Source organism: Bombyx mori, chromosome 5 (genome assembly GCF_030269925.1).
Source record: "Bombyx mori chromosome 5, ASM3026992v2".
In the NCBI taxonomy this organism is placed as follows: Eukaryota; Metazoa; Arthropoda; class Insecta; order Lepidoptera; family Bombycidae; genus Bombyx; species Bombyx mori.
Genome location: NC_085111.1, coordinates 713,985 through 740,064, shown reverse-complemented (window position 1 = coordinate 740,064; position 26,080 = coordinate 713,985). Strand labels below are relative to the sequence as shown.

Here is a 26,080-nt window from a genome sequence, read left to right as displayed (position 1 = left end):
TCCGTCCGATTTCGTCAACCAACTGTCTCCATCGATCCCGCCCTGCAGCCCGGTGGAGTGCGTCGCTGATAGGTATTCCCAGTTCCTCCGCTATTTGGTCCGACCATCGTTTGGGACCTCTACCCCTAGGCCTTTTTCCCTCTATTTTACCGGTCACCACAAGGCGTTCCAAATTGCTGGTATCCCTACGTGCAATATGACCAAAATACCGCAATATTCTTTGTAGGCAGATTGTGGATAGACGATGAATCTTTTCTATTTTTAACTGCCTGAGAATAGATATGTTGGTGCGGCGGGCCGTCCATGGTATTCGTAGCATACGTCGCCAGCACCACATCTCAAAAGCGTCGATTCTCTGCCTATCTGCGGCTTTGAGTGTCCACGTCTCTGCACTATATAGAGCAATGGAGAAGACAAGGGTGCGGACCAGATGTATTTTAGTTCGGTGGGTAATATTACGGTCTCTCCAGATTTTGCTCAGTTGGGTCATTGCAGATTTTGCCATGCCAGTCCGTCTCCGTATTTCCGGTTCGCTACTTCCTTTGTTGGTAATCAGTGAGCCAAGGTATGGGAACTGGGTTACGGTTTCGTAGTCATGTAGGAGATTGTTGCGTTGGATAGCTTTGAAACGGTCAATAATCATTAGCTTGGTCTTGGATTTATTAATAGCAAGCCCCATTTCCATACTGACAGTTTCCAGTTTGTGAAGTAGCTCCGCCATTTCATTTTCCGATGAAGCGAAGAGGGTGGTATCGTCCGCGTACCTGAGATTCGATATCTTTACTCCGCCTATCTTTATGCCACCTTCCCAACCATCTAAAGTTTGTCGCATTATGTGTTCTCCATAGATATTAAAAAGGATGGGAGATATCACGCATCCTTGGCGAACACCCTTATGGAATTTGAAACGGCCTGATGTTAAATCTCCTACAGTCACAGTGCCATATCCTGACTCATACAGCTTGCGAACCAGCATTACGAGGTGGTCCGGTACACCTGTCTCGGAAAGAACTTTCCACAGTCTCTCCCACTTAAGGCAGTCGAAGGCCTTTTGGTAATCCACAAAACACATGAAAGTAGGAGTGTTATATTCATAGCACCTTTCCACTATAAGTCAAAGGTTCAGGATTTGCTCTCTGGTGCCCCTCCCCTTCACAAAACCGGCTTGTTCCTGGGGTATTTGCCAGTCCAGGTAAGATCTTAGTCTCGCGTTGATGATGTAAAGCAGGATTTTACTGGCATGGGATATCAGTGCAATGGTTCTGTAGTTATTACAGTTCCGTACCGAACCTTTTTTGTGAAGAGGAAGAATAGAGGAGTGTACCCAATCAGATGGCCAATCTCCGGTCTGCCATATCTTACTACATAAATTATGCAAACACATTATGCCATTTGGACCCAATCCTTTCAACACTTCCGCTGTTATTCTATCAGGTCCTGGTGCTTTATTGTTTTTTAGCTTCCGGATTGCGGCTTCAATTTCTGAACGGAGTATGTAGGGTTCCTCTTCTACCGTGACTTCGAGAGATGGAGTAGATTGGTGTTGGGGTATTTGGTCCTTATATAGTTCCTCACAATATTCCCTCCATCTCTCAGCTATTTTGGCAACTTCATGTATAGGGTTCCCATTTTTGTCCTCTATCACCCGCGAAGATGGTTTGAACTTCCGCGTTATTTGCCTGACCTTACGGAAGAGATCAGCAGTTTGATATTTGACTGCGTGACGTTCGATTTCAGTACAGATGTCTTCTAGAAATTTGTTTTTATCTCTTCTACATTGTCTTTGAATTGTACTCGTGAGTTGTGAGTACTCTCCCACGAATTTTTCAGATCTTACGCCACGTTTAAGTTCTTTACGTAAACTTATATTAGACCAAACCTCTTCTGACATCCAATCCTTTTTGTCTATGGGTTTTTTGGCCATAGAATTAAGTGTACTGACGATTTTCTGACTGAACTGCTGCCATTGTTCTTCGGGATTCATAAGTGCTACTTTAGGGGCTAATTCCGCTAGTTTTGGTTCCGAATGTTTTTGGAAGAAATCATATTCCAGTACTGAGAGTCTAGTTAAAGGCTTTGCTTTCTTTCCGCATGATTTTAGACGTACTCGTATGTCTGCCACTAGCAGTTGATGGTCAGAGCCACAATCCGCACCTGGAAAAGTCCTTGTGTTTGTTACAGCTGATTTCCATCTATTTGCAATTGTGATGAAATCTATCTGGTTGCGGTAACGGTCACCAGGAGAGGACCATGTGTATAACCTGCGTTTGTGGTGTTTAAAACTGGTGTTAGTTATGGTCAGGTTGTTACTTACACAGAAATCAATGAGCACTTCACCCCTTTCATTTCTGGTGCCTAGTCCATATTTCCCAAGTATGTGACGGATGTGGTCATCCTGTTCAGTATTCCCTATTTTCGCATTCCAATCTCCTTGAATCATTAGAATCTCACGTTTAGAGATGCTCTCTATGGTGGTTTGTAGGATTCCGTAGAAATCTTCAATATCTTCTTTAGTCGACTGGGCTGTGGGTGCGTAGACTTGGATGATGTTTAATGGGAGTGGATTACCGTTTATGCGTATGGTCATAATCCTGTCGTTTATGGGGTTGCAACCGGTGACAAAATGACGCAGCTTGCGAGACACCAGAATACCTGTGCCGTTTTTACTTTCGGTTTCGTGACCGGAGAAAAACATTGTGTTGCCATTTGAAGTTGTGAAATAATAATAAATAAAAAAATAAAAAATGCAATAAAAAAATAAAAAAACAGTTAAAATCATGGTAAGAGCTCGTTAATTAATAGTGTGGTGTAATGTCGGTCGATTATGATGGACGCGAAAGCTTACAACAATTAGTAATAATACTTACTAGCAAACGTAAAAGGGATAAACATTTTGTCACAATAAACACAAAAGTAAAGTAACTAATTAGTGAAACTCATCAACTGTAATCTGTTATTTTCAAACAGAATACGTTTAGACAAACCGTCAGAGCCCTGAAAATTCTCTCTAATGAATAGATAACTGATAGATCTATGGGATGTACAGTAAAAATTCGCGATTAAAATTCACGAGGTACTTATGTGTTCCAAAAATATGCCGTCAATAGGGAAAAGCGTGTTTACAAAGGACGTTCGGTTGGATATCTACATATTGGGATCCTTTTTATCTATGTGTATGTAACGATGTATTGATTAGATCCGCGAATAAAGAAATCTTTAACCGCAAACGCAGGAATTAGGTCGCATTTTTTAATCCGCGAATAGTGAAAACGCTAATGAAGGAAGCCCGATTATGGACATTTTTTTGTTTTGCATTTTAAAAACCTTAACAAGTTTATGTTTTGTAAAGCGGTAATGAATAAAAGAATTAATTAATTTACTGTTTCTTCTAGTATAAATGTAGCTTATTAATGGCTTATTAACTATTTAATATATTTCAAGATTGAGAAAATAACACAAACTAGCCTTTTGTTTTCCTATATAAGCTATGAGAGACTATGTCAGCGTAACTTAACAAGGGACCAAAGTAGAACAAGACTTCTTAGAACGTCCATTGAACTCTCAGTAAATTTTCACCATTTTACTGATAGGTTGCTTCAATAGATCTCATCCAACACGTACAGTATTATCTTACCTCATCTGATTTAATTCCACTTTCAAGTATTTTTTTTTCATGTCCTCTCACTTTTTATACAATAAACATGGCTTTGTCATTTGCTACAAAATATGTAGACTATAGGCTGTAGACCCTTTGCATGTTGTATCGCCGAATTAAAATAAAAAAATGATTGCGTTGCCTGTGGTATGTATTGAGTGTATTATCGGGGACTTTTTGGCGGGAACGCGAGGATTGAAGTTGTGTGATTTGTTTTATTTTGCCTATTTAGTATTTCTTCAGGTTTAAATGTGTAATAACGGTGGTTTATTAACTGTTTAATATCTGTGAAAGTGCACAAATGTGGGAAAATGAAACAAAGCCCTTGGACGTAACTTTTCGTGATCCTCCAAAAAGTCCACTGAACAAATCAACTGAACACCACTTTATTGAGATTATATTTCATCCCATATCATCTCATCTCATTTCATTTCATTTCATCCCAGTTGATTAATGTCTCAAATTAATCATCTTCATTTCATTTGGTTTCACTTCATAATATCATTTTTCATAAAAATAAGAATATAAATTAAAATAAGACATGACTTAAAGGTCTTAGTTACCAGGTCATAAAATCCTTTAAAAAAGTGTATTATCTGTGGTTGCTGTCATTCATGCTGTGTATTGATTTTACCCGCAAAAATTAAATATATCAAAATAAAGGAAAATATATATTTTCGTCACTTGTAATTTCTTCACTTGGAGCACCTCAATGTCCACCCAGTCTAAAACAATGCCGACATTAGATTTAAAGGTTTACATAAAAATAGTTGCTGCTGTGTTCTCTGTAAGTTAAAATTTTATTTATTTTTCGTCATCTTCATAAATGTAATGTAAATAAAACTGTATACTAAAGTTATTAGTTGAAATGGGTCTGAGTAATAAACGAAAATAGCACAAGCCATTTTTCTAATATTTGAATCGTGTTATAGCTTGTAATTATCCTATATAAAATATTATATATTTTCGTGGATAGAACGGTTTGGTAATGATAAAGATTGATACTATCCTCCTAATACAATTTCTGTAAACTGGTATTCCGTCTAAATTTGTACAAAAATAAGGCAATGATGCTGTAAATCGTCCCTAATGAATAGGTACCTATATGAATTGTTTTTTTTTTACTTTGGGCATTTCCATTTCATATAGTTCATAGGCTCTTTCTTTCCTGACATTTTTAACAATGAGGGGTGTAATCTCTTTTCGGACTTTGATGATTTCAGTGGGCTAAGTCCTGTTAAATATACAAAGCTAACAAACAGAACAACATGAATGAGACAAATACAAAATAAAAAGATTATATCACCTCGATATAATACTTAAATGTATCATTCATCTTAAGCCTATAGATACCCCACTGCTTGCTTGCACTGCTGTATGGGCGGAGAGCTATTCTCCAAGATTTGCGTCAATGACTGCCTGTATCCAGTGGATTCTCACAACCTTCATCTGGTCTTCAGTTCAGACTGTAGAAGGATTATCAACTACCATTGCATAGTACAATGCTATTTGCATAGATCCAGTGCGCATTATCCACTAAAGCACTTTGGCCCCAGTGGCTATGTGTTCTACAATACATGTAAACAAAGTTATCGATTATAAATTTGGACCAGAAGCACCTTACATCCAAAGGGGTGTTTTTTATTGCTGTCATAAAAAAACAAACTTGATACATGGTATTGCCGTCGTTCATATACATCAGTATTTGGAGAAGCATGATTATTGTTATTATGATTATTATAATTATTATTAATCTACATGATTATTGCCTAGTGTGCAACCTATTGCTTGATTCGATTGAAATAAAACATTGTTCTTTATAAATAACGTTTGGTCCTGTACATTGTAAACAAAATCATATTATGTGAACTTGTATTTAAAATTTTTATCATTACAAATAATTATGAGAACATAATGAGGATTTAAAGTAAACATAAACATGATGACTTGCTTGCCTTGTGATTTAAATATATTTACATAACATAGTTATGACAATTGATTAGAAGATTGTATAGAACAAATTGAAATTCCCCTCTATGTATTTATCTTTTAGTTAATATTGCTTTGGACATTGTATCTTTTAACATGTTGAGCAAAAATTTTGACCAGGTAATGGACATATCTTCTGTTCTGACTTGAGACCATAAATTGCTTTGGGTTTCTATGTACTCACAGACCCTATGTCCATGGATGCTGATGAACATTTGAAATTTCAGATCTCATCAGCTACAGCATTCGTGATGGCTCTACTGCGCCTTCTCAATCCAGATTTATACTACTTAGAACTGATGGAGAACCGAAACTTAGGTAAGAGAGAAAATGTCTAAGATAAGTTAAATTAAACTTTGTTAGATTTACATACTGTGTTGTGTGTTCATAGCAACTATGTAAAGCTATATGCAAAGGTTGTTGATAGGCAATTCATTTTCCATGTTTTCAGCCATGCAGTGACCAGGTTTTTAAGTAAACTAAATAAAAGCAGAAGAAATGGGGACAAAATCTCTAAAAATCTCTAAATGTATAAAATATTAACTTCATATCAACTTTTATTAGAAATTTTCAGTCTCAACTACAGTTTCTCTTTTCATGCACCATTCCCCAATTGCACTTGCGAGATGTATCTGGCAATCAATCAAATCTAAGTGATGAGGCTGACAAGTTCGCAGCAATCCTGGTGACTGAAGTCACTGGAATACGCAAAGGTTCTCTTTACTTTGAGTTCTCGAAGTCACAACTGCATTTAAATAGCAGCTGTGCTTTCGCAGAAGTAACAATCCCAGTCGTTAGTCCGAAAAACGTTTTATAATATAACTAGCCAGCCGTACTCGCCCGCTTCACTGGGCATTTAAAATTAGCATTATTATTTATTGTCATTATTATTAGGGGGTCCAACACTCATATAAATATTAGCTTATCCATTAAGTACATGTATTTTCTACATGGATACCAAATTTCAAGTCAATCGGATTCGTGGTTCAGTAGTTATAACGGAACATCCGTAAAACTTACTGGTAGTAGGACCTCTTGTGAGTCCGCGCGGGTGGGTACCACCACTCTGCCTATTTCTGCTGTGAAGCAGTAATGCGTTTCGGTTAGAAGGGTGGGGCAGCCGTTGTAACTATACTTGAGACCTTAGAACTTATATCTCAAGGTGGGTGGCGCATTTACGTTGTGGATGTCTATGGGCTCCAGTAACCACTTAACACCAGGTAGGCTGTGAGCTTGTCCACCCATGCAAGCAATAAAAAAAAACCACTAGATTTATATACTAGTATAGATTAATCCTCTATTTCCAGCCATACACTACGTGATATCAGGCCTGATGATATTAACGAGCGGCATAGGGTTCCTGAACAGCTGCGTGGTCATGAACCGACCGTCGGCGCACAACACCGGGCGGAACGTCACCACGTGGCTGCTGCTGGACTCCATGTTCGAGATCAGCCGCGTGGTGTACGTGTTCGTGTGCGAGGTGGTGCTGCGCGGCCGCGGGCCCGTGCAGACCTACGAGCTGCTCATCAGCGCCGCGCAGTACCGTGAGTCCACCTCTACCCTACAGAAGACCAACGTGCTGAGGGTCATCAATTTAAAAAATGCTCACGTTCTAATGATATATTTTAGCAGTGTGTCGACGACATACGGCAGTGCCGCGTCATCTCTGCCGTCATGTACTGATGACAGGCTCTGTTATAATCGATATTTGTATCGTATAGATAATTGTATTATAATCGAAATCGATATTGTACCAGGAGTAAAGGAATACTTCACGAAAGCGACGAGGAGACAGTGTCGATATTGATTATTACGGATTTGATGAGTTTTAAATAAATGTTATGATAGATTTCTTATTTAAAAAAGGCAAAATAGATCTTGGGTCAACGACCTCACGGACCCGCGCGCGTGCTGTGTACCCGCACCGACGTCAACTGATGTCGTTATTACATTTTCACCTTTGCTTTGGCTTTTGAAATCGTGGCGGCGGGACAGGACCCGGCGCCTTCGTATCGAGCGATGCGAGTGCGCCGGTGTTCAAGTCTCCCGAGCCACTAACGGTGCTTTTAGGTATCTCAAGCACCGGTCATCGTTCGACGAGTGATTTAACCCACAGACACAGCCCACTGAGTTTTTCACCGGATCTTCTCAGTGGGTCGCGTTTCCGATCCGGTGGTAGATTCTGCGAAGCACGGCTCTTGCTAGGGCCAGTGTTTAGCAACGTCGTCAGGTTTGAGCCCCGCGAGCTCACCTACATGTTAGGGCGAAGCTGAAATAGCCTCTCAAGGCTATCAGCATATGTAGGAAAAAAAAGATGTTCAAGTCCCACGGGCTATTGACTTCCACGGTGGAGGAATAACAACATTATGTAATAAAAATCAAACCCGCAAAAATTATAATTACACAATTAGATACTGACGGTAAAATGTCTTGTGAGTCCGCACGGGTAGGTCACCACTCTTAACTATTTCTGTCGTGAAGCACTAATGGGTTTCGGTTTGAAGAATGGGGCAGTCGTTGTACTGTAAAAATTGTCTTGAAACTCATGTCTAAGGGTGGGTGACAGCTTTTTGTTGATGTCTATGGTCTCCAGTAACCACTCAACACTAGGTAGGCTGTGAGTTCATCTAATAAATAAAAACACCCGTCTTCATGTAATTTCATGATATATTCTAATATAATTTGAACAGCTACATACAATGTGTAAGAAAGTCACCCCTAAAACCACCATTTCGTTAATGTTTCAGTGCTGGACAGCTTCCTGTACTGCCAAATGATATTAAGGCATTAGGAGGACCTCTACTCGCTGCCCCCCGGCCCGCCCCGCGACCGCGCCACCACACTCCGAGGAGTCCTGCAGTCATTCCTCTAATACAATAGTTCTATAAGAACTTTCATTGATGTTTTATAAATTTTATGAATTGATTTAATTTGTTAGTCGATTGAATTTACTAGAAGTAAATTAAGATATATAAATTGAATACGTAATGTGAGCGTGTGTGAGGCAGCTACGAGATGTGCAGCGGAGAATGAGGTATTCGGTTCGCTTCAGTGTCCGGTTCTTACTACAACTATTATAAATATTAATTGTTCTGTAGTTCTAAGTAGTTCTATCGTATGTACTTAGAGGCTGTACAAGAGACACGATCGTACAATAATATATATAAAATACTATAACACAATATAAACATATATATAATCTATATTTGTGTGCTAAAAATATACATATATAATTGTTGTTAGGGAAAACTACAAATGTTTGTATTTACATATCATCACAATGTTTAATTTAGTAGATCAAATTGAATTCATTTAAAACCCAGTCCTTATTTAAAACTAAATATTCCGGAACGTTTTCTGCGATGAGGAATTAAAGTAGCTTTCGTAGCGCGGCCGCGAGCGTACTACTACTAGTACTACTAGTACTGCTATTACTACTACTAGTACCACTACTACTACTACTACTACTACGTAAGTGTATGTATGTGTCAAACAACAGTACGGGCGCGAGCTGGCAACGAACATGCCAAGCCGTAGCGCGCACGTGTTGGAATCTCAAATAAATACGAAACAAAATCTTAAAATATTTTTAATAATAATGAAGCCTCAAAGTATTATAGTGTGTAATCAAAAACTATCGAATTTTACAGTAACCGCGTTAAAAAGCTGTTAATTTATTCCAGTACATAAATAAGGTTGTGGTCCATGGCCACGTGTAGTAATGCAGTGTAAGAGTTATTCGGTTAACGACAACAATATTCTGTGCCTACCCGGGGTCATCTTGCGTTCATATAAATTGAAGTTTTTTGACGCGTTTCATTCATTGTTTCTTTAAAAACGTTTCACGGTTTCATTTCTCGTTTATGTCATTCCAACGGTCACTACAACATTCCCGACAATAAAGATACTGGAAACGATATCATCTGTGGTTGCTTAAGAAACAACTTTTATGAAATTCATCTTCTATGACTTTGTATGAAAACTAATATCGTCTTTTCGCATTAAAATGTACAATTTCCTAAAATATTCGAAATTGAGTTAGTATGCGGAATCATTTGGTATCGCCAGTATTTTTTTCATAAATACGGTCAAAAGAGCATAGTTTAATTATAGTTTACCTATGTTTTGACTACTATTAACAAAATTAATATATAATTTTATCTTACTTTAAAAGACAAATAATGTAACTGGTAAAAAAAAATTTTGCAATGATTAAAATCTAAAATATCACATGTTAAATCTTTTGCATTTATAGACCGTAGGCCGCAGCCATTTCATATTCCTAGTGTTAATGTAAATATTACTAAGCATTAAAGTATTCCGATGGTCGATCCGATCGGGCCTTGATGTTCAATGAATAACAGAAAATGTAATTACACAATAAACTGTTATCTAAAAACTACGACTATTGTACAATGTTACAAACACTGAAGTTAATGTTTTAAATTTCGAAATTAATGAATATTTTAAACTCTCTTGAACTATAATAATAATCATTTAACTATGTAATTATAATCTCTTTAAAAATATATTTATTATGAAATATATAGTAATTAAAAGAAAATAGTAGAAAATGTGAAGACAAAATTGTAATTCTCGTTTAGATTAGAGTTTGTAGTAGAAGTTGAACTACAGCGCCAACCGGTCGTCGCGGGAACTGTATATAGTATTACTAATGTTATAGCGTTGTACCTAATGTTTCAACTCTTGAATGTCTGATGTAGTTATAGTATGTGACTAGCGAGTTCCTAGGTTGTCTAATGTTTATTTGTATTCCTAACGATGTGTACTAAAAATGTAGTATTTAGAATGAAGGTGAGTAATATTAAGGAATTGTTTCCAAAATTATTTTATTCGAATAATTAATTTTTTCTTTAATCACTGTGAGATCTCATATTTTGAAATGTTATGATAAAATAAATAAATAAAACAAATTTATTTTATAATGAATCTTTTATTCTGCGAGTCATTTGTCCAAAAATAGAACGCACACGCCGTCGACCTCAACACTGAGCGCGGGACGGCGCACACTGCGCGTCTCGCACTGAGCACGCAATGTACGCGAACAACAAACTTGCAACACACAGGCCGAAACTATTCAACAACAATCACAAAACGACGGCCACTCTTTATATCACGCGAACAAGCTTATTATTGTTATTATCTTAAATATAATCTTATACGCAATCTAAATTAATAATAATCGCAATAAACAAGTCTAGTGTTACAATAATACGCGAGTACTTTTGTTAACAGTAAATCTTATAAATAAATAAAAGAAAACATTCTTGCGTAGATGTATTCTAGAAAACGAAAAATTATATATCACGTGTCGAAAACTACGCGGCGCCAGCAGACGCGACTAATGACGTCACGGCAGTCTGCGTGCCGTGACGTCAGGTCCTTGGTATATTAAATTAACGAAATCCGGTATTCTAATATAAAATATGTTACTTTTCTTTTATTTATGAAGATTAGACCGAAATGACAAAATAAAATTAAAATACAAAATGACGGTAGTCAATGTTCGATACATTAATATTTTATTTACCCTGTACATATTACACAGACGAAACGAAATCAGTTTGGGCCGGCCCGGGGCACACCCGGAGCGACACGCACAACTAATTCGTTTTATTTCTCAGTAAATAGACTTGCACCTTTCCGAAGTTTATAATCGGAAACACGTTTTGGAACTTCGGGTCGGTTCATTAATACTGTTTTTGAATCTAAAATGACTTTATTGATTCCCCAGGAACAGTCCATCTACCACATACTGTTCGCTTGGGCATCGCCTTGGTCGGCGCCGATGTTGTGGTCGATGGCAACAATCAATAAAATTAATATCGTCACTATATAACATACGTCAATACATAACAGTTTCAAAGATCTTCTCACCGAAGCCATTTTGTGTGTGTGTGTGTGTGTGTGCGTGTGTGTGTGGGTGTGTGTGTTTGTGTGTGAGTTTTTGTGTGCGTCTGTGAGTACGTGTGAGTGAGAGAGTGTTTGTGTGCGTCTGTGAGTGTGTTTGTGGGTGGGTGTGCGTGTGTATAGGTCGGCGGGCTCCGTGGCGGACCCGCGGCGTTCTCCCAACGTTTGGTTCGCATCGGTCCAGTACAATTAGAGCCGCAGCAGAATACAAAACTACATTTTATAATATTTATTTCAATCGTAAAAAAATATTTCGAACTTCTAAAATAATGTTTCCATTTGAATGGCACTAAAATACATTTGTTTTGATTATTATTATTACTTATTTTTAGATTCGTCAAGAATATTTTTAGATTTCATATTAGATCCATTTTTTGTATGAAAATATTATTTTAATGGCACTTAAAGGCGAAATATAGTTTTTCAAGTATACGTATACTAAGAGAAACGAATTACAAAGAATTCTTAAAAATGTACAAATAAAATTAAATATAACCCTTTTTTTATCTAGGCCTAACGATGTGCGCCGCGCGGACACTACAGGGTGTGGTGCCTGGACAGCAGCGCGGTGCGGGTGTCGATGCAGAACGCGACTCTATAGCACGCCGTCCTGGGACCCAAGCCCAAACAATATCTTAAAGTGCTCATGTGATGATGAAGATACAAAATAATAATAACAGCACATCATCTCTACTTCGATAATTCATAGATATTTTTGTACCAAACGTTGTACTTATTGCTTTACAAAATTAGTAAAGGCTTCGTCAAACAGAACGCGTACTTAACGGTTTATTACACTTGGCTAAATTTAGTCGACTGAATTCAGTGAAGTGTAATAGCATTCAGTAAGTTAGCCTACTAAATTCAGTAGCAAGGATGGTTTCTGACTGACTGAATCATTTAGAAGCCAATTAGAAACGCATTTAGGGAGGTGTAATCGCATTTAGTTATTCTACTTAATGGTTTCAGTCGTCCCTTAGCTTTCCGTGCGTAAGGACGGTTTAGTTTGTTTTCTACTTCCGAATAAAAAGTATAATTTATTTCAGTCACCTTTATTTAATGTGCGTTTTAGCGCGCGTCAGAACGCTAAACTGACGGCGCGGTATGACGCCGAGGTGTGTTGTACTACTATGGTAACATACTGCCAGACAGAACGCCAGCGCTATAAGTACGCAACGCTCTGTCGCGACGTTAGGACGCTTTGACGTCAGTCGTTGTAATTTTTTACAAATATTATTTTAGCGTCCGACTGTATATGTATTAAACTACTGGATAATGCCCGAAAAATTGATAGAATTAGTTAAAAAATATCCGTGCTTATACAATGCCGCATCTGAATCAAATCACTCGACATTTTAATACTTTAAAATTTTCATACTGCTCGATAGCAGTTATAGCAGTTTCGATAAAGGCACTATGGGGAGTGTTACGTTGCGTCAAAGAGCGTTGGGCTCATCTAGTCAACTTGTGTGACATGAAAAGAGCGCGCCGTTAAAACGCAGCGCTAAGTACGCGTTCTGTTTGACGTAGCCTTAAACTATCACCACACGTCCAAACCGACTAGCTACGTGTCCCGCCGAGCGCGCGGCGTGTACTGCCGCACTGTACATCTGTACATTACAATTAACTACACTAACGTTTAGACGAAGAGATACTACACTGAGATCGTACGAGTTAAGGAACCAGTTTTACTTGCCGTATTGCGACCGTGGACGCGCGGGTGAGTATATACTACCGTCCTGACTATTTCTATCACGAAGCAATAATGCGATTCGGTTTGAAGGGAAATATCCAAACTACTATCAATCGAAATAGTATTCTTTTTACTTCGAGAAACATTATTTCATTTATCTCGACGTAAAAAAATTGGTACTATCAAGTTCCATTTTCTCATTAATTTCAAGCCGAGAAGAAATCGTTTAAAATCATTTTGACGATTTCTTCTTGGCTCCTGCGATTGATTTTTTAATATTGGCCCTGCTCATAGTGCGGGGTACAGCCAGACCCCCCTCCCCGGCGCCACCCCCTGCCCCTCGCGTCCCCCCGCCCTCGACGCACGGCCACACGCGCCCCGGGTGCACTAGTCACTAACGCAGTCTTCACAGAGCGGTGCTTCCACGAACGTGAGACATCGCACGCCTCACATATGAGGTCAAAGCTTCGTTAACATTCAATTAACAGATGCCTTACATACAATTGTTATCGGTTTCAGTTAATTTAAATGCACGTTAATAATAAACAATCACTGCTGACAGGCCACTCACGGTGAGCAGTCGTGAGCACATTGTAGGAACACTAAGGTCGCGCCGCAATATCTAGTTTTTAGGAGTGTGCGCCGGCGCGCTGAGACGAATATCTTTGGAGGGCCGGCGCCCGCACCGCTTCATTACGTACATATGTATAATCCTTATTAGCTAATAACTCTAAACTATAATACAATGTATCTACATCGACCTCATGCAATAATATACTCTGCCTCACTACCGCCCGTGGACACCCCCGTCGGACCCCGAGGACCGCGGGGGGTGTGACTGAGCAATGCACAGACATTTCTGTTAGTCTTCTAATACTATATTGTATATAATTCTTCGATCACAGGTATCGCGTTAATAGAACAGCCATCTTAACCAGTGCGTGACGTCATAGGTTAGTAAACAACACAGTGACACTGGCTACGATGGCTTATCAAACAAACATTCCGAAACGAAACACAAAAATGTTAATTACTGTAATTCTTTTTAAATGCATTAAAATTCTAACAAACTTAATATAATAAAACAAATAAATCTATTTTTTCTATGAAATCAAAGTAATACAAGTTGTGTGTGTGTATATGGACAACGACAGAACCGTAGTTCCATCGCGCCGACGTTCCCGAATAATATAATTATTATGAATCTTCTCATAAAACGAAATATTGCTCACTTTAATTTCACATTTACTGCTCGTCGCGTCGCGCTAACCCCGCCCCCCGCCCCCCGCGGCGCCGCGTGCAGTAGAAACAATAATTGATATTATAATATTTGGCACTTCCGCTGTTAAAAGCACCTTATTATTAGCACAATAATTAATTTAGTCAACACCTGGCGAGCGTCGCGCGACACCACCACACTCAGTTAACTTTAGTTAAATGCACTCCATTAGTTTAATGGCCCCGTTAACTTGAGCGGTGCGGCGACTCCCTCACGGGTCACCATGCGGAGGCGGATAATTTTCATATACAGTTTGATTATAAATAAATTATATAATAGAGAGAATAAGGGTGCACTAGTGACGTCACTAGTGGGTATTCGGGCGACAAGTTAACGTGGAATACAACGTCAATCGTTTTATGTCATTAAATTTCATTATAGTGTCCACTGAACGAATGTTTCACAAAACATAGAGAGCGATTAAGTCGAAACATAAGTTATAGAAGTTGAGTTGTTTGTTGAGTGCAGTAGTACATTGGTGAGAAATAGACTGAAAAATAAATACCGCCTTCCACCATTTTTTACAACTTTATGGGTGGTGTTCTTACGTGTAGCTTCTGTTTTGCGCACGTCTAAGAACAAGATAGGCTACCACGGACATTAGCTTCTAAGTTATTGAACAGACAATGTTGGTCGCCGTTGCGGAAACCGGCTTGGAGCCATGGATGGCATTGGTGAGTGGTGGTGCTGCGAGTGGTGGTGCGAGCTAGAAGTTCTGCTGTCGCTTCCGCTTGAGCGTGACGGCGTCGAGGATGGGCTGTCGCTTGCGAGCGTAGCGCGCGCGCAGCAGCTCGATCTCCTGCTCCATCTGCGCGTCCAGCCGCGCCACGCGCTGCTCCAGCTCCGCCTCCGACAGCTGCCACAGCTGGAACGGCGTCGCTCTTATCACATCCTCTGGCTTACGTGTTCCCATTTTTTTTAATCGCCTGGATGGGTGGAGGAGCTCACAGACCACCTGGTGTAGTAGTTACTGGAGCCCATAGACATTTACAGCGTAAACGCGCCACACACCTTGAGATATAAGTTCTAAGGTCTCAGTATAGTTACAACGGTTGCCTCACCCTTCAAACCGAAATGCATTACTGCTTCACGGCAGAAATAAGCAGAGTGGTGGTACCTACCCGTACGGAATCACAAAATCCTACCACCAGTAAATTTTACCACCAAACCTCCTACCACCAAAAAATTTTAAATTGGGTACGTAAAAGATCAGCATTTTATTATCTAATATTTTTCGATTTAGTAATTTTGGTATTTGGTACTAATTTCGGTTCAAACGTCCCCGTAACCGTAACTAGTATAGTACCGATCTGCAGTGAATACAAGTTGTGGTTGTATTGAGGGAGTTGATCTGACGGCGGAGGGGACGCTCTCCTCGCGACAACTTGTTCTCAACCAAGACACAATGTTATCCTTTCTTTGTGCACGAGCCCACGGACCCATCTTACCGCGCTAACTCGAGCCGGTGCTTCAGTGCGACGGCAGCTCGGGTCCCGCAGGGCTCTGGTGCCCATTTACTGTTTATAATACTTGGATATGTATCTTATTTACTTATGCTGATAGCCTTGAGAGGCTATTTCAGCTTCGTCCTAAAATGTAGGTGAGCTCACGAAGCTCAAACCGGGTGTGTTGCTACTAGCACTGGCTTTAGCAAGAGCCGTGCTTCGCAGTAACTACCATCGGATCAGAAATGCGACCCACTGAGAAGATCCGGCGAGAAACTCAGTGGGCTGTATCTGTGGGTTAATTCGGTCTATGGGTTAAAGCAAGGGGTTCGACGAGAATGGTGACCGGTGCTTGTGGTACCTAAAAGCACCGTTAATGGCTCGCACAATGTTTGCTAATTTAGCACTATACAACATGGTTGCTGTACGGTGAAAGTCGTTCGTAAACACCCGTCGGGTACATATTTCATTAGAAAACTTGACTTCGGTCGGCTGGTGCTGTGGGCCAGAATACAGATAAATGACAGAATCGTTCAGAAAAATGTTATGTGGAAGTCGGGGTCGTACTGGCCGGCAGGGGGAGGGGGAGGGGGAGTGGGAGGGGGGCAGAGGTCGCGCACTTACGCGATGCTAGAGGGGCAGCGGCAGTATAGCGACGAGGTGGAGTTGACTTACGAATTCGAAGTTCCCCTCCTCCATCAGCGCGCGCTGGATGTCCGCCGCGCCCACTTCGCTGGCCTCACTCTCGCCACTTTAACGATAAACACGTTAGGTTACACTTCAGCCCGCGGCTGCCCGCGGCTTCTAATTACCTTCATACGTAATTTCGATAATTGTAAATAGACATGCTTTAACACAAAAACGACTTCAAATAGAAAATAAAAGAGATATTCCAAAACAAATTAATATACACTAAAAACAATAATCATCGAAATCAGTTCGCGTGATATTGAGTTATACATCTATTTATTGCGCACGTACTTAATGCAAATTTAAGACTTATTTGATTATCTCATGCATACCATTATCAGAACTGGATTTAATTAAAATGGGACCACCCGGGAAGCGTCAGCGTTCTAATAAAAAAAGAATCATCAAAATCGATTCACCCACTCCAAAGTTATGAGGTAACAAACATAATAAAAAAACATACAGTCGAATTGAAAACTTCCTCCTTTTTTGAAGTCGGTTAATAAAATTAATTTAATCATATTTTCTTAAATCACCAAAGCTTTATTACAGCATTTGATTTTAATCACTGTGCTTCTTGTCCCAATTATATCAACATCTAATTGTAAAAACAAACAAGCAAACGAACAAACAGACAAAAAAAAATTCTAAGTTTCGTCAATTTATATACCCCTCCCCATCTACCCTCTTTACATTTTCATTATTTTTCTTTAATGTACAGACTTTTTGAATTCTGCGGTATTCTTATGTGTATGCATTGATGATTTTATCATAAAAAACCTTTTTATATTTTCAAATAACCTGGATCCTAATCCTTTAAGTCCAATCTTCTTTTATAATTACATATTATTTCATTATAACAGACCACATCTATACACACGTGCATATGTTTTATCTAAAGTAAAATAGAGCGAAATGAAATGATGTAAATTTATATGAAATTAAATTAATACAACTAAGTACATTGAAATAATGTCTCCATCAAAATGTTGTAAATTGACCGAGACTACGGTAGGTTCAGTTGGGCGCGCGCACCGACCTCGTTCGTTAGCCCCCCGGTACACTACAGAGCACCGGGGAGACGAGGGGGCGCGTGGGGGAGCGAGGGGGGCGGCGCGAGTCTCACCCTATGCTGTGCTGAGGAAGATGCCGCAGCGGGCCGGTGAGGGTCCCGTTGGTGGGGGCCCCGATGTTCAAGTGGTTCATCTCCTTCTTGTCAAAGTGCTCCAAGAACAGCGGCCGGTACTTCGGCTTGTTGGTGTCCATGGGGTCGGTGTCGTGCCCTGGCGACATACAACTACCCTCCGTTACCGAGCCGGCTACTGTCCGCTCCACCACCACTCACTGCTGCAGAGAGACACGTCATATTGCTCACGAAGCAGTGGAGAGGTCAGTGGCTACAAGGTTGGTCGGTGCGGTAAAGAAGCGCAATACGGTACTAATATAAGCCTCAAGAAGAGGAATTACACAGTTTCTGTAACGCCACCGGCTGCCTCCTCGGTGGTGGTTGGTACTGTCGTCGGAGAGAGCTTTATGTGGAAATCAATTCGAGTCACGACTACTTCAGAGTAAAGCGAGTTTAATGTTTTTGAATTTTCCACATATAGCACATGCGGGTGCGGTGCAAACTCACGTTTCATGGTGGCGAGGTCCGGTTCTGGTTCGTTGATGACCATGGTCCCCAGGTCGGCGCTGAGGTCGGCCAGCTGATCGGGCACCAGCGTCCCGTCGGAGCGCTGCTTCATGGTGGCCTCGGAGTAGTCGGGGCCCTGCGGGATCACAGCACGCGGTTTACACTCGCACAACAAATCCATTGACAACTTTACCTAGCGCTCGCTAGTACCAAAAAATTGCTCCAAATTTTCATATTTTATTATAAAAACGACAAAGGTATTGTTTATTCCAAAATTATTTACATCTAAGATCATACGAACATCTTTGGTTTTAGCAAACCTAATGAACCCCAGCTCAACGAGTCAACTAGCAGGCGCGAGGTCACACGCGGCACGTGCGATAGGACTGGGGCGCTGACCCAGTTTGGAGGGCCGACCCGGGCTGGGGGGCTGACCCAGGATGGGGGGCCGACCCGGGATGGGTGCCGGGCGTGTTATGCGCGGGAGGGTTGGATTAGGGGGACCGTTACGTTCATACCCCGGCAAAGGCCCTGGCGTTGTTGGAGGCCTGGTGGGAGCTCCTGTACAGCTGCGTCTCCCGCAGCTCCCGGGCCTCCGCTATCATGGTGCTCAGTATGCTGGGCTGCTTCGCGTTACCTACGACAATTATTACTGTTACTGACGCGCTGAGGAAGCTTCCCAACTTCACACAAGTATTTGGATGGTTAAAATGTATAATGTTTAAAAGTATGTAACATATTTGTGTTCCAGTTCCCACTGTACGGGGGATCTCCGCTCGGGGACAATGACCACGTGAGGATTGTCTCTGATTATATATTTATGAGCGTACCCCCTACGACACGCGTATTGTCCTAGAGAAATTCCCACTCATTGTATTAGTTCCAAATAGTGGCCGTAGGGCGCCCGGCCCGGCGCGACACAAGAGACACTATACTTACCTATAAACTCATGAGCCAATAGAAACTCTGCTGTGGCTCTGTCTTCAGGGTTCTTGATGAGGCACTGACTAACGAAGTCTATGAACTCTGACGACCACTGGTCCGGCTCCCTGCAACCAAACGTTCAGAATGAAGCCAGCTCGTGTGGAGCTAGTGGAGTGGCAGGCTCGGCGCGGACTGCGTACCTGAAGGAAGGCGGCGGCTTGGTGGGTATCATGAAGATGGCCCTCATGGGATGTATGTCTCCGTAGGGCGGCTTGCCCTCCGCCATCTCCAGAGCGGTGATGCCCAGGGACCAGATGTCGGCCACGCAGTCGTACCCGATCTCCTGAATGACCTCGGGCGCCATCCAAAACGGGGTGCCGATAACCGTGTTGCGCTTCGCCATCGTGTCCTGAGAATGGGGAAGTCGTGTACATGTCCATCATATTGTACTAAGGGTTGCATTACATCGTGCCTACGACGATTATACGTTCGAGGGTCAGTAAGAGTCCAAAGTTCAAAGGTTTGGACGAAGTCGTCGTGGCCTAAAGAGTAAGACGTCCGGTGCATTCGTGTTGAGCGATGCACCGGTGTTCGAATCCCAGGCGGGTACTAATTTTTCTAATGAAATACGTACTCAACAAACGTTCACGATTGACTTCCACGGTGAAGGAATAGGAACGTGTAATAAAAATCAAACCCGCAAAATTATAATTTGCATAATTACTGGTGACTTCTTGTGAGTCCGCGCAGGTGGGTACCACCATTTGAAGGGTGGGCCAGCCGTTATAACTATACTTGAGACCTTAGAACCTTATATCTCAAGATGGATGGCGCATTTACGTTGTAGATGTCTATGGGCTCCAGTAACCACTTAACACTAGATGGGTTGTGAGCTCGTGCACCCATCTAAGCAATAAAAAAAAGAACTCACGGTCAGCTGCCCGGCGACCCCGAAGTCCGCCAGTTTGGCGTGTCCCTCGGTGTTCAAGAGGATGTTCCCGGCCTTGATGTCCCGGTGGATCTTCCTCCGCCGGTGCAGATACTCCAGGCCCTTGAGCGTGTCGCAGAGGATGGTCGCTATCTCGTCTTCCGACAGAGTCTTCTTGCGCAGCCGCATTATGTCCGACACCGAGCCCGCCCCGCAGTACTCCATCACGATCTGTAAGTTACAAAAGACACCATGTCAATATAATAATGTATCCGAATTTTCATTGCCAGGACGAAAAGGGGATTGCCCACTCTCCATAGTGTGCTAGGCCCAAGATGGACATCAAATATTACTTTAAAAATGTACTGATTCAAATTCTTAAATGTATTGGATATCTAAAAAATATATTGAAATTGAGGCCACTATTATAAAAAATATAATAAAAATAAAAACTCGTTTTGAGGTTAATTTTCTATATAAATAAGTGTCGGATTGTGAGATACTTCAAGAACTTTTCTTTTCTTAATGTTTAAGATGTTCCTAATGTATTTTTACCCAATAGGGTATAAAAACACACTTAATTCTTTAAATATCTATATTTTCTTCATCTTCATACACAATTAGTATCATCTAAAAATAGCAAAGGAGAGCATATACACGGTTTTAAATCTCGGTCAGGGTAAAACCACAATTCACACAATGTTTTTTAGTCGTAGTATGAAACGTTATTGATAAAAGTAAAATAAATCGAAGAAAAATCAAAACACATCCATTTTGTACGCAAGCACAACACCACACACAAGCAGCAAGCGAAGTATCAGTCAGTCAGATTAAATTCAGTGTTGTCAGTATAAAGAAAAATAATTACATGAAATTCATATATCGATTATTTTTTTAAATAACCGATAATTGATTTATATCTTAATCTTTATTTTACGAGTACACATTATTTTTTATGTTTTTGTTTTAGTTGTACATATTTAAATAACAATACTAGTAAAGTTTTTTTTATTGCTTAGATGGGTGGGTGAGCTCACAGCCACCCTGGTGTTGCTAAGTGGTTACTCGAGCCCACATACATCTACAACATAAATGCGCCACCCACCTTGAGATATAAGTTCTAAGGTCTCAAGTATAGTTACAAGTTAAAGTCCAATGGGTATGTCTTCGATGTTATTTTATGTGCATAAAATCCATTAAAATCGTTTGATTAATGATAATACTTAAAATGATTTATTTATATGTTTTATTTATATACTCAAAATATTTACTTCATACGTAAAAGGTTTTGAAGCTGGCAATATTTTTCCCGCAAAAATAAAAATCCTTGTTTTTTCAATAGAGTTACTTTTTTTAAACTACTTATTGTAAACTGTAGTGGCGCTTATTTGCAAGAAAGTAAATGCATATTTATTTATGACAAAATTAATGCACTAAGTATTTTTTCTATAATCTATTGTCCGCTTTGGGCCTAAAATGGGCCATCCCCTTTTTGATTAAGAATGCATTTGTTATTTACGGAATTAGGAGTAACTCAGGTTCGCAGCAACGGTCGAGAGCATTGAGGTTTTATTTGCCAAAATATTGGGTTGAAATTTGCGCTAACTATTTATTTCTCACACAGAAACAACACTAAGCACATACACTTAATCGGATATGAAACCTAGATCACTTCCACCCACTACTGTAGTAGTAGTCACAATACCTGATTAGTTCGCGTCAGACAACTCGCCGGTAGCCGAGACCACCTAATGGAACAAGGGCATAGAAGAAGACAAAGACCCCATTTCTTACCCACAGATCGGTATTTTTGAAGTAGCTCCCGTAATACTTGACGACGTAAGGACTGTCGCACTGCTGCATTATTGATATCTCCTTTATGATCTCCTGCAGGTCTGTATCCACAGGTACCTGCTTTATAGCAAGCACTTGTCCGCTTTCTTTGTGTAACGCCTGCAATTTAAAAACGTAGAGTAAGGCACACTGCACTAAGTAAGCGCGGTGCAAAAATTATTTAAATTGCATCATTATTCAGTAAATCTATTGTCGGGCTGTCTGATTGGAGTGCTTGGGACGCATTGCCAAAAAATATGGTCATAGCCAAAAAAAACAAATCACCATCGTTAACACTGTTTTCTTTTTCCTATCTATGCTGATAGCCTTGAGAGGCTATTTCAGCGTAACCTTAACTAGTAGGAGAGCTCACGGGGCTCAAACCGAAGTGATGCTAACACTGATTCTAGCAAGAGCAGTGTTTGGCAGAATCTACAACCGGATCGGAAACGCGACCCACTGAGAAGATCCGGCGAAAAACTCAGTGGGCTGTGTCTATGAGTTAATTCGCTCGTCGAGCCCTTCGTCGCAATCGACGGGTTTGACGAGGACGGTGACGGTAACATTGGTGACATCGGCTCGTTCTTAAATACTAAACTATGCACAACATAGAACACATGTGAAGTTCGCAGATTGTCTAAGCGGGATGAGTCCACGTGGGTTACGAGTACTTTATTACCGATAATTTATAATCGGCGTAGGTAGCGGCTTCGCTTGCCCCTTGATTGCTAATGTCCCTGAGAGTCGGTGACCGCCTCACTGCGCAGTGGACCGTAAGTTCGTATTGCCTACGACGTAAACTTCGTATTAGCCTTGGACCTCTTCAGAATTTTTCATTTTCCGTGCGTGTATATAGTAGAAGTAGTAGTAGTATCTAGTATACATTAAAAACAAAACATATTTCTAAAAGATGCAGAGTCGAGAATAACCTCATGTTACTGACATCAATATCGACGAACGACAGCCTTTACGACTTATAAGTTGCAAGTTAATTAAATCAATTATACACCATTAAACCATTTACAAACTTGGTTAAATAAGTATTGAAAAGGGCACTGTTTACCTTGTAAACACTTCCGTATGAACCTTCGCCTAGTTTGCATATTATATCAAATACCTCCTCTGGTTGCCGCGTCAAACTCTCCTCTGATAACTTCTTTAATTCACTGAAAAACAAAACAACTCAAATTTAAGTAAGAATTTGCTAACAGCTGCCCGAGCGCCTCGAAAGGAGACCTAACCTAAGGAAAGGGATGGCTTGCTCGAGTGGCCCCGAAGGCATTATGACTCAAGGGCAGCTGATTCGCGAGTGCAGTTACCATCAGGTTGGAATTGCGACCCGCTGAGAATTCCGGCGAGAAACTCAGCAAGCTGATGTATGGGCTAGGCCTCGTCAAATCACATTGGTGTGCATGTCGTACACGGATTACAACTACTAAAGTGATTGATGAAAGCGACCGTGCTCCTCGGCTTGTAGAGCGGCACAGTCGGTATTCCAATGTAATTTAAGCTCCGATCTGTTATCTCAAAATAGATAAAAAAAAATCCTAGCGAAAAGGTGGGTAGATGAGCTTACGGACTCAACCTGAGAGAATTTGTTAACACTGGCCCTAGCAAGAGCAGTGCTATGCAGAATCTACCACTGGATGGGAATCCCGCTGAGAAGATCCGGTCAAAACTCTGTGTCTATGGGAATGGATCGTAATATCTATGGGCTGACCGTCGAACACCAGGTGGGTCGTGAGGTCGCCGACCGAACCCAGGTTATTATTAAATATCTTAGTCATTTGAGCAAAAATGTATGTGATACGTCGGAGTTGCATGTTTAGCCGCAGCCACGACTCCTATATTTTCAGTTATTACACTTAAAACTTATAGAACGTAAATTTTTTAAATAAAAATTAACTATTGTTAATAATCATTCAAAGCTACAACTTTACATCAACTTTATCGTAATATACGGTAATCAATAACGGGAGACAACGACCTTTTATCGGGACATTCAAACTCCGGCGTGTCCCAATTCGTATCATCTGAAGCCGCTTATAATTTTAATTGATCGCGAACGTAAATTGTACGTGATTTTAAATGAAGTATAACATAACTGAGAATGGCGGTTGTGAAGAAATTGAATTAGAGTTCCGGTCGGATGATGACAGCTGCCTAATAGCTCATAGCTGACAAGGAGAGCAGTGGAAAGACTTATCCAGTTTCTATGGGCTACTACTATTCGTTCCGATTCACCTAGTGGTTCGTGCACGCAATGGTCTCTGCTTCTATGCCAATAAAAACGTGGTTTGTAAACCGTTATCTATGATTTTAGCGGTCGCACGAAATATTATGAACTTTACGCTGAAAGTAAACTAACTATCGCAACCCGACTGCCAATACTTTATTCGTTTTTAAATAAATAAATAAAAGAAACTAATCAAAATGCGCAACTTGAGACAAATATTTTACGAAAAAGATTTCTCAGAACTCAAAGGTTCTGATTTACATAAAGATACCTCAGAAAAATGATTTGAACTCAATTCAGAATAATAAAATAAGTATTTAAAATGTGGAATGTTCAATTTTATGAATACTAAAACCAGAATAATAAATTAAGTAATATTCGCTTTTCGTAATTGCATTTCTTTAAAAGTCTTTTTTGATCTTATAAAGAACAAAACAAAAAAAAAATTGCTTAGAATGGTGGATATCTGGTGCTAACTGGTCACCGGAGCCCATAGACATTAACAGCATAAATGCCGCCACCCACGTTGATATATAAGTTCTAAAGCCTCAGGTTTTACAGTACAACAGCTGTCCCACCTTTCAAACCGAAACTTATAACTGCTTCACGGAAGATAATTTACGCAAATTATATTTTTTGTGGATTTGGATTTTTATTACACCTTATTCCTTCGCCGTAGAAGTTAATCGTGCACATTTGTCATTGTACGTATTTCATTGGAAAACTTAGCACCTGCCTGCGGGATTCGAACACGGGCACAGCCGCATCGCTTGATACGATTGTATTGGGCGTTTTATCCTTTAGGCCACGACAATTACTAGATTGTCTTCAGGTAATTCCAAGTATTTTCATTTTTAATACGCTTTTATTAGCTTCAGACGTATGTATGTTTGTAACGGAATCTTTGAACATGATTTTGACCCTCTTCAAAACGTCGGGTAACTTGAAATTTGTTATACTTATTAAGGACCGATGTTAATTCAATATTTAAAAAAAAATTAAAAAATATACTTAAAAAAAATTGAAATTCAACTAAATAATTAAAAAAACTAACAAAACACGCTTTTATAGAAAATCCAACTAAAAAACAGAGAATAAATTTTAATAAATTTGAATTAAAAAGTGTAAGAAAAAATTATTTTATTGTAAAAAAGCGTGGGGTGCATGGTATAAGTAGTTATAAATATTTTATAAACAGATATGAGTAGAAGGGTTATTTTGATAATATCCTGAAAAACACCCCACGCCTTTTAGTTAGTTTTGTTAATTTTGTTAGTTTTTTAAAACTATTATTTATTATGAATGTCAATGAATCGTTTCTCGATTAGTTTACATTTTAAAGACCGAGTCAGCGTTCCGTACCGTCTCCCAATGTGCTGCTCGTTAATCCCGTCTATGGAACGTCGTAAAACTGCGCCATTACAACCGATTTTAAACAGAAATAAACTTTAACAAACCATAAGCTTATTATGGGCTGAGGTAACTGCTTAAAATCAGGTGGACAATGATCTCGTCAGCCTATTCAGGTTAATGAAGTTGACAGTCAAGCCAGCGACCACTCTTTTTTATTACTTAAATGAGTGAACAAGCTCACGACCCACCTGGCGTTACGTGGTTACCGGAGCCCATAGACATCATTAACGTATAGGTATGTCGCTAAGCATCTTGAGACATGAGTTCTATGTCTCAGTTTTTTTACAGTTTTTTACAGTATCCTTCAAACCAAAACGCATTACCGCTTCACGGCAGGGTGGTGATACCAGCCCGTGCAGACTCACAAGACACCCTACCACCAGTAAAAAGTAGATAATATAGATCATAAGTTACATTGCGTAGTTAAT

At 40.1% G+C, this 26,080-nt stretch overlaps 3 protein-coding genes across 6 annotated transcripts in view; 1 reads left to right on the top strand and 2 right to left on the bottom strand.

Moving 5' to 3' along the window:
* Window positions 1–1,114: 1,114 nt before the first annotated feature.
* On the bottom strand, window positions 1,115–2,695 carry LOC105842911 (uncharacterized). The gene has a single exon (XM_012697172.1). The coding sequence runs from the start codon at window positions 2,693–2,695 to the stop codon at window positions 1,115–1,117; it is 1,581 nt and encodes a 526-aa protein (XP_012552626.1).
* A 1,546-nt stretch (window positions 2,696–4,241) lies between these two features.
* On the top strand, window positions 4,242–10,593 carry LOC101744364 (uncharacterized). 2 transcript variants are annotated; one of them, XM_038010904.2, is made up of 4 exons: window positions 4,242–4,442; window positions 5,872–5,962; window positions 6,952–7,191; window positions 8,395–10,593. In XM_038010904.2, the coding sequence occupies exons 1-4, from the start codon at window positions 4,368–4,370 to the stop codon at window positions 8,436–8,438; spliced, it is 450 nt and encodes a 149-aa protein (XP_037866832.1). In that variant the 5' UTR covers window positions 4,242–4,367; the 3' UTR covers window positions 8,439–10,593. The 2 variants fall into 2 exon arrangements, with proteins under 2 accessions (XP_037866832.1, XP_062524491.1); XM_062668507.1 differs by having other exon boundaries at window positions 4,254–4,442; window positions 6,952–10,593.
* Window positions 10,582–26,080, bottom strand: part of HPO (serine-threonine kinase-like protein) — a 32,420-nt gene continuing 16,921 nt past the window's right edge. The window contains exons 2-11 of one of the 3 annotated variants that reach the window (XM_038010794.2): window positions 23,067–23,169; window positions 21,965–22,123; window positions 20,174–20,401; window positions 19,443–19,651; window positions 19,258–19,367; window positions 18,837–18,955; window positions 18,319–18,454; window positions 17,812–17,968; window positions 16,671–16,746; window positions 10,582–15,415 (exon numbers count right to left, since the gene is read on the bottom strand). In XM_038010794.2, the coding sequence (XP_037866722.1) occupies window positions 15,257–15,415; window positions 16,671–16,746; window positions 17,812–17,968; window positions 18,319–18,454; window positions 18,837–18,955; window positions 19,258–19,367; window positions 19,443–19,651; window positions 20,174–20,401; window positions 21,965–22,123; window positions 23,067–23,169 (1,456 nt within the window). In that variant the 3' untranslated portion in view covers window positions 10,582–15,256. 3 annotated transcript variants of the gene reach the window in all.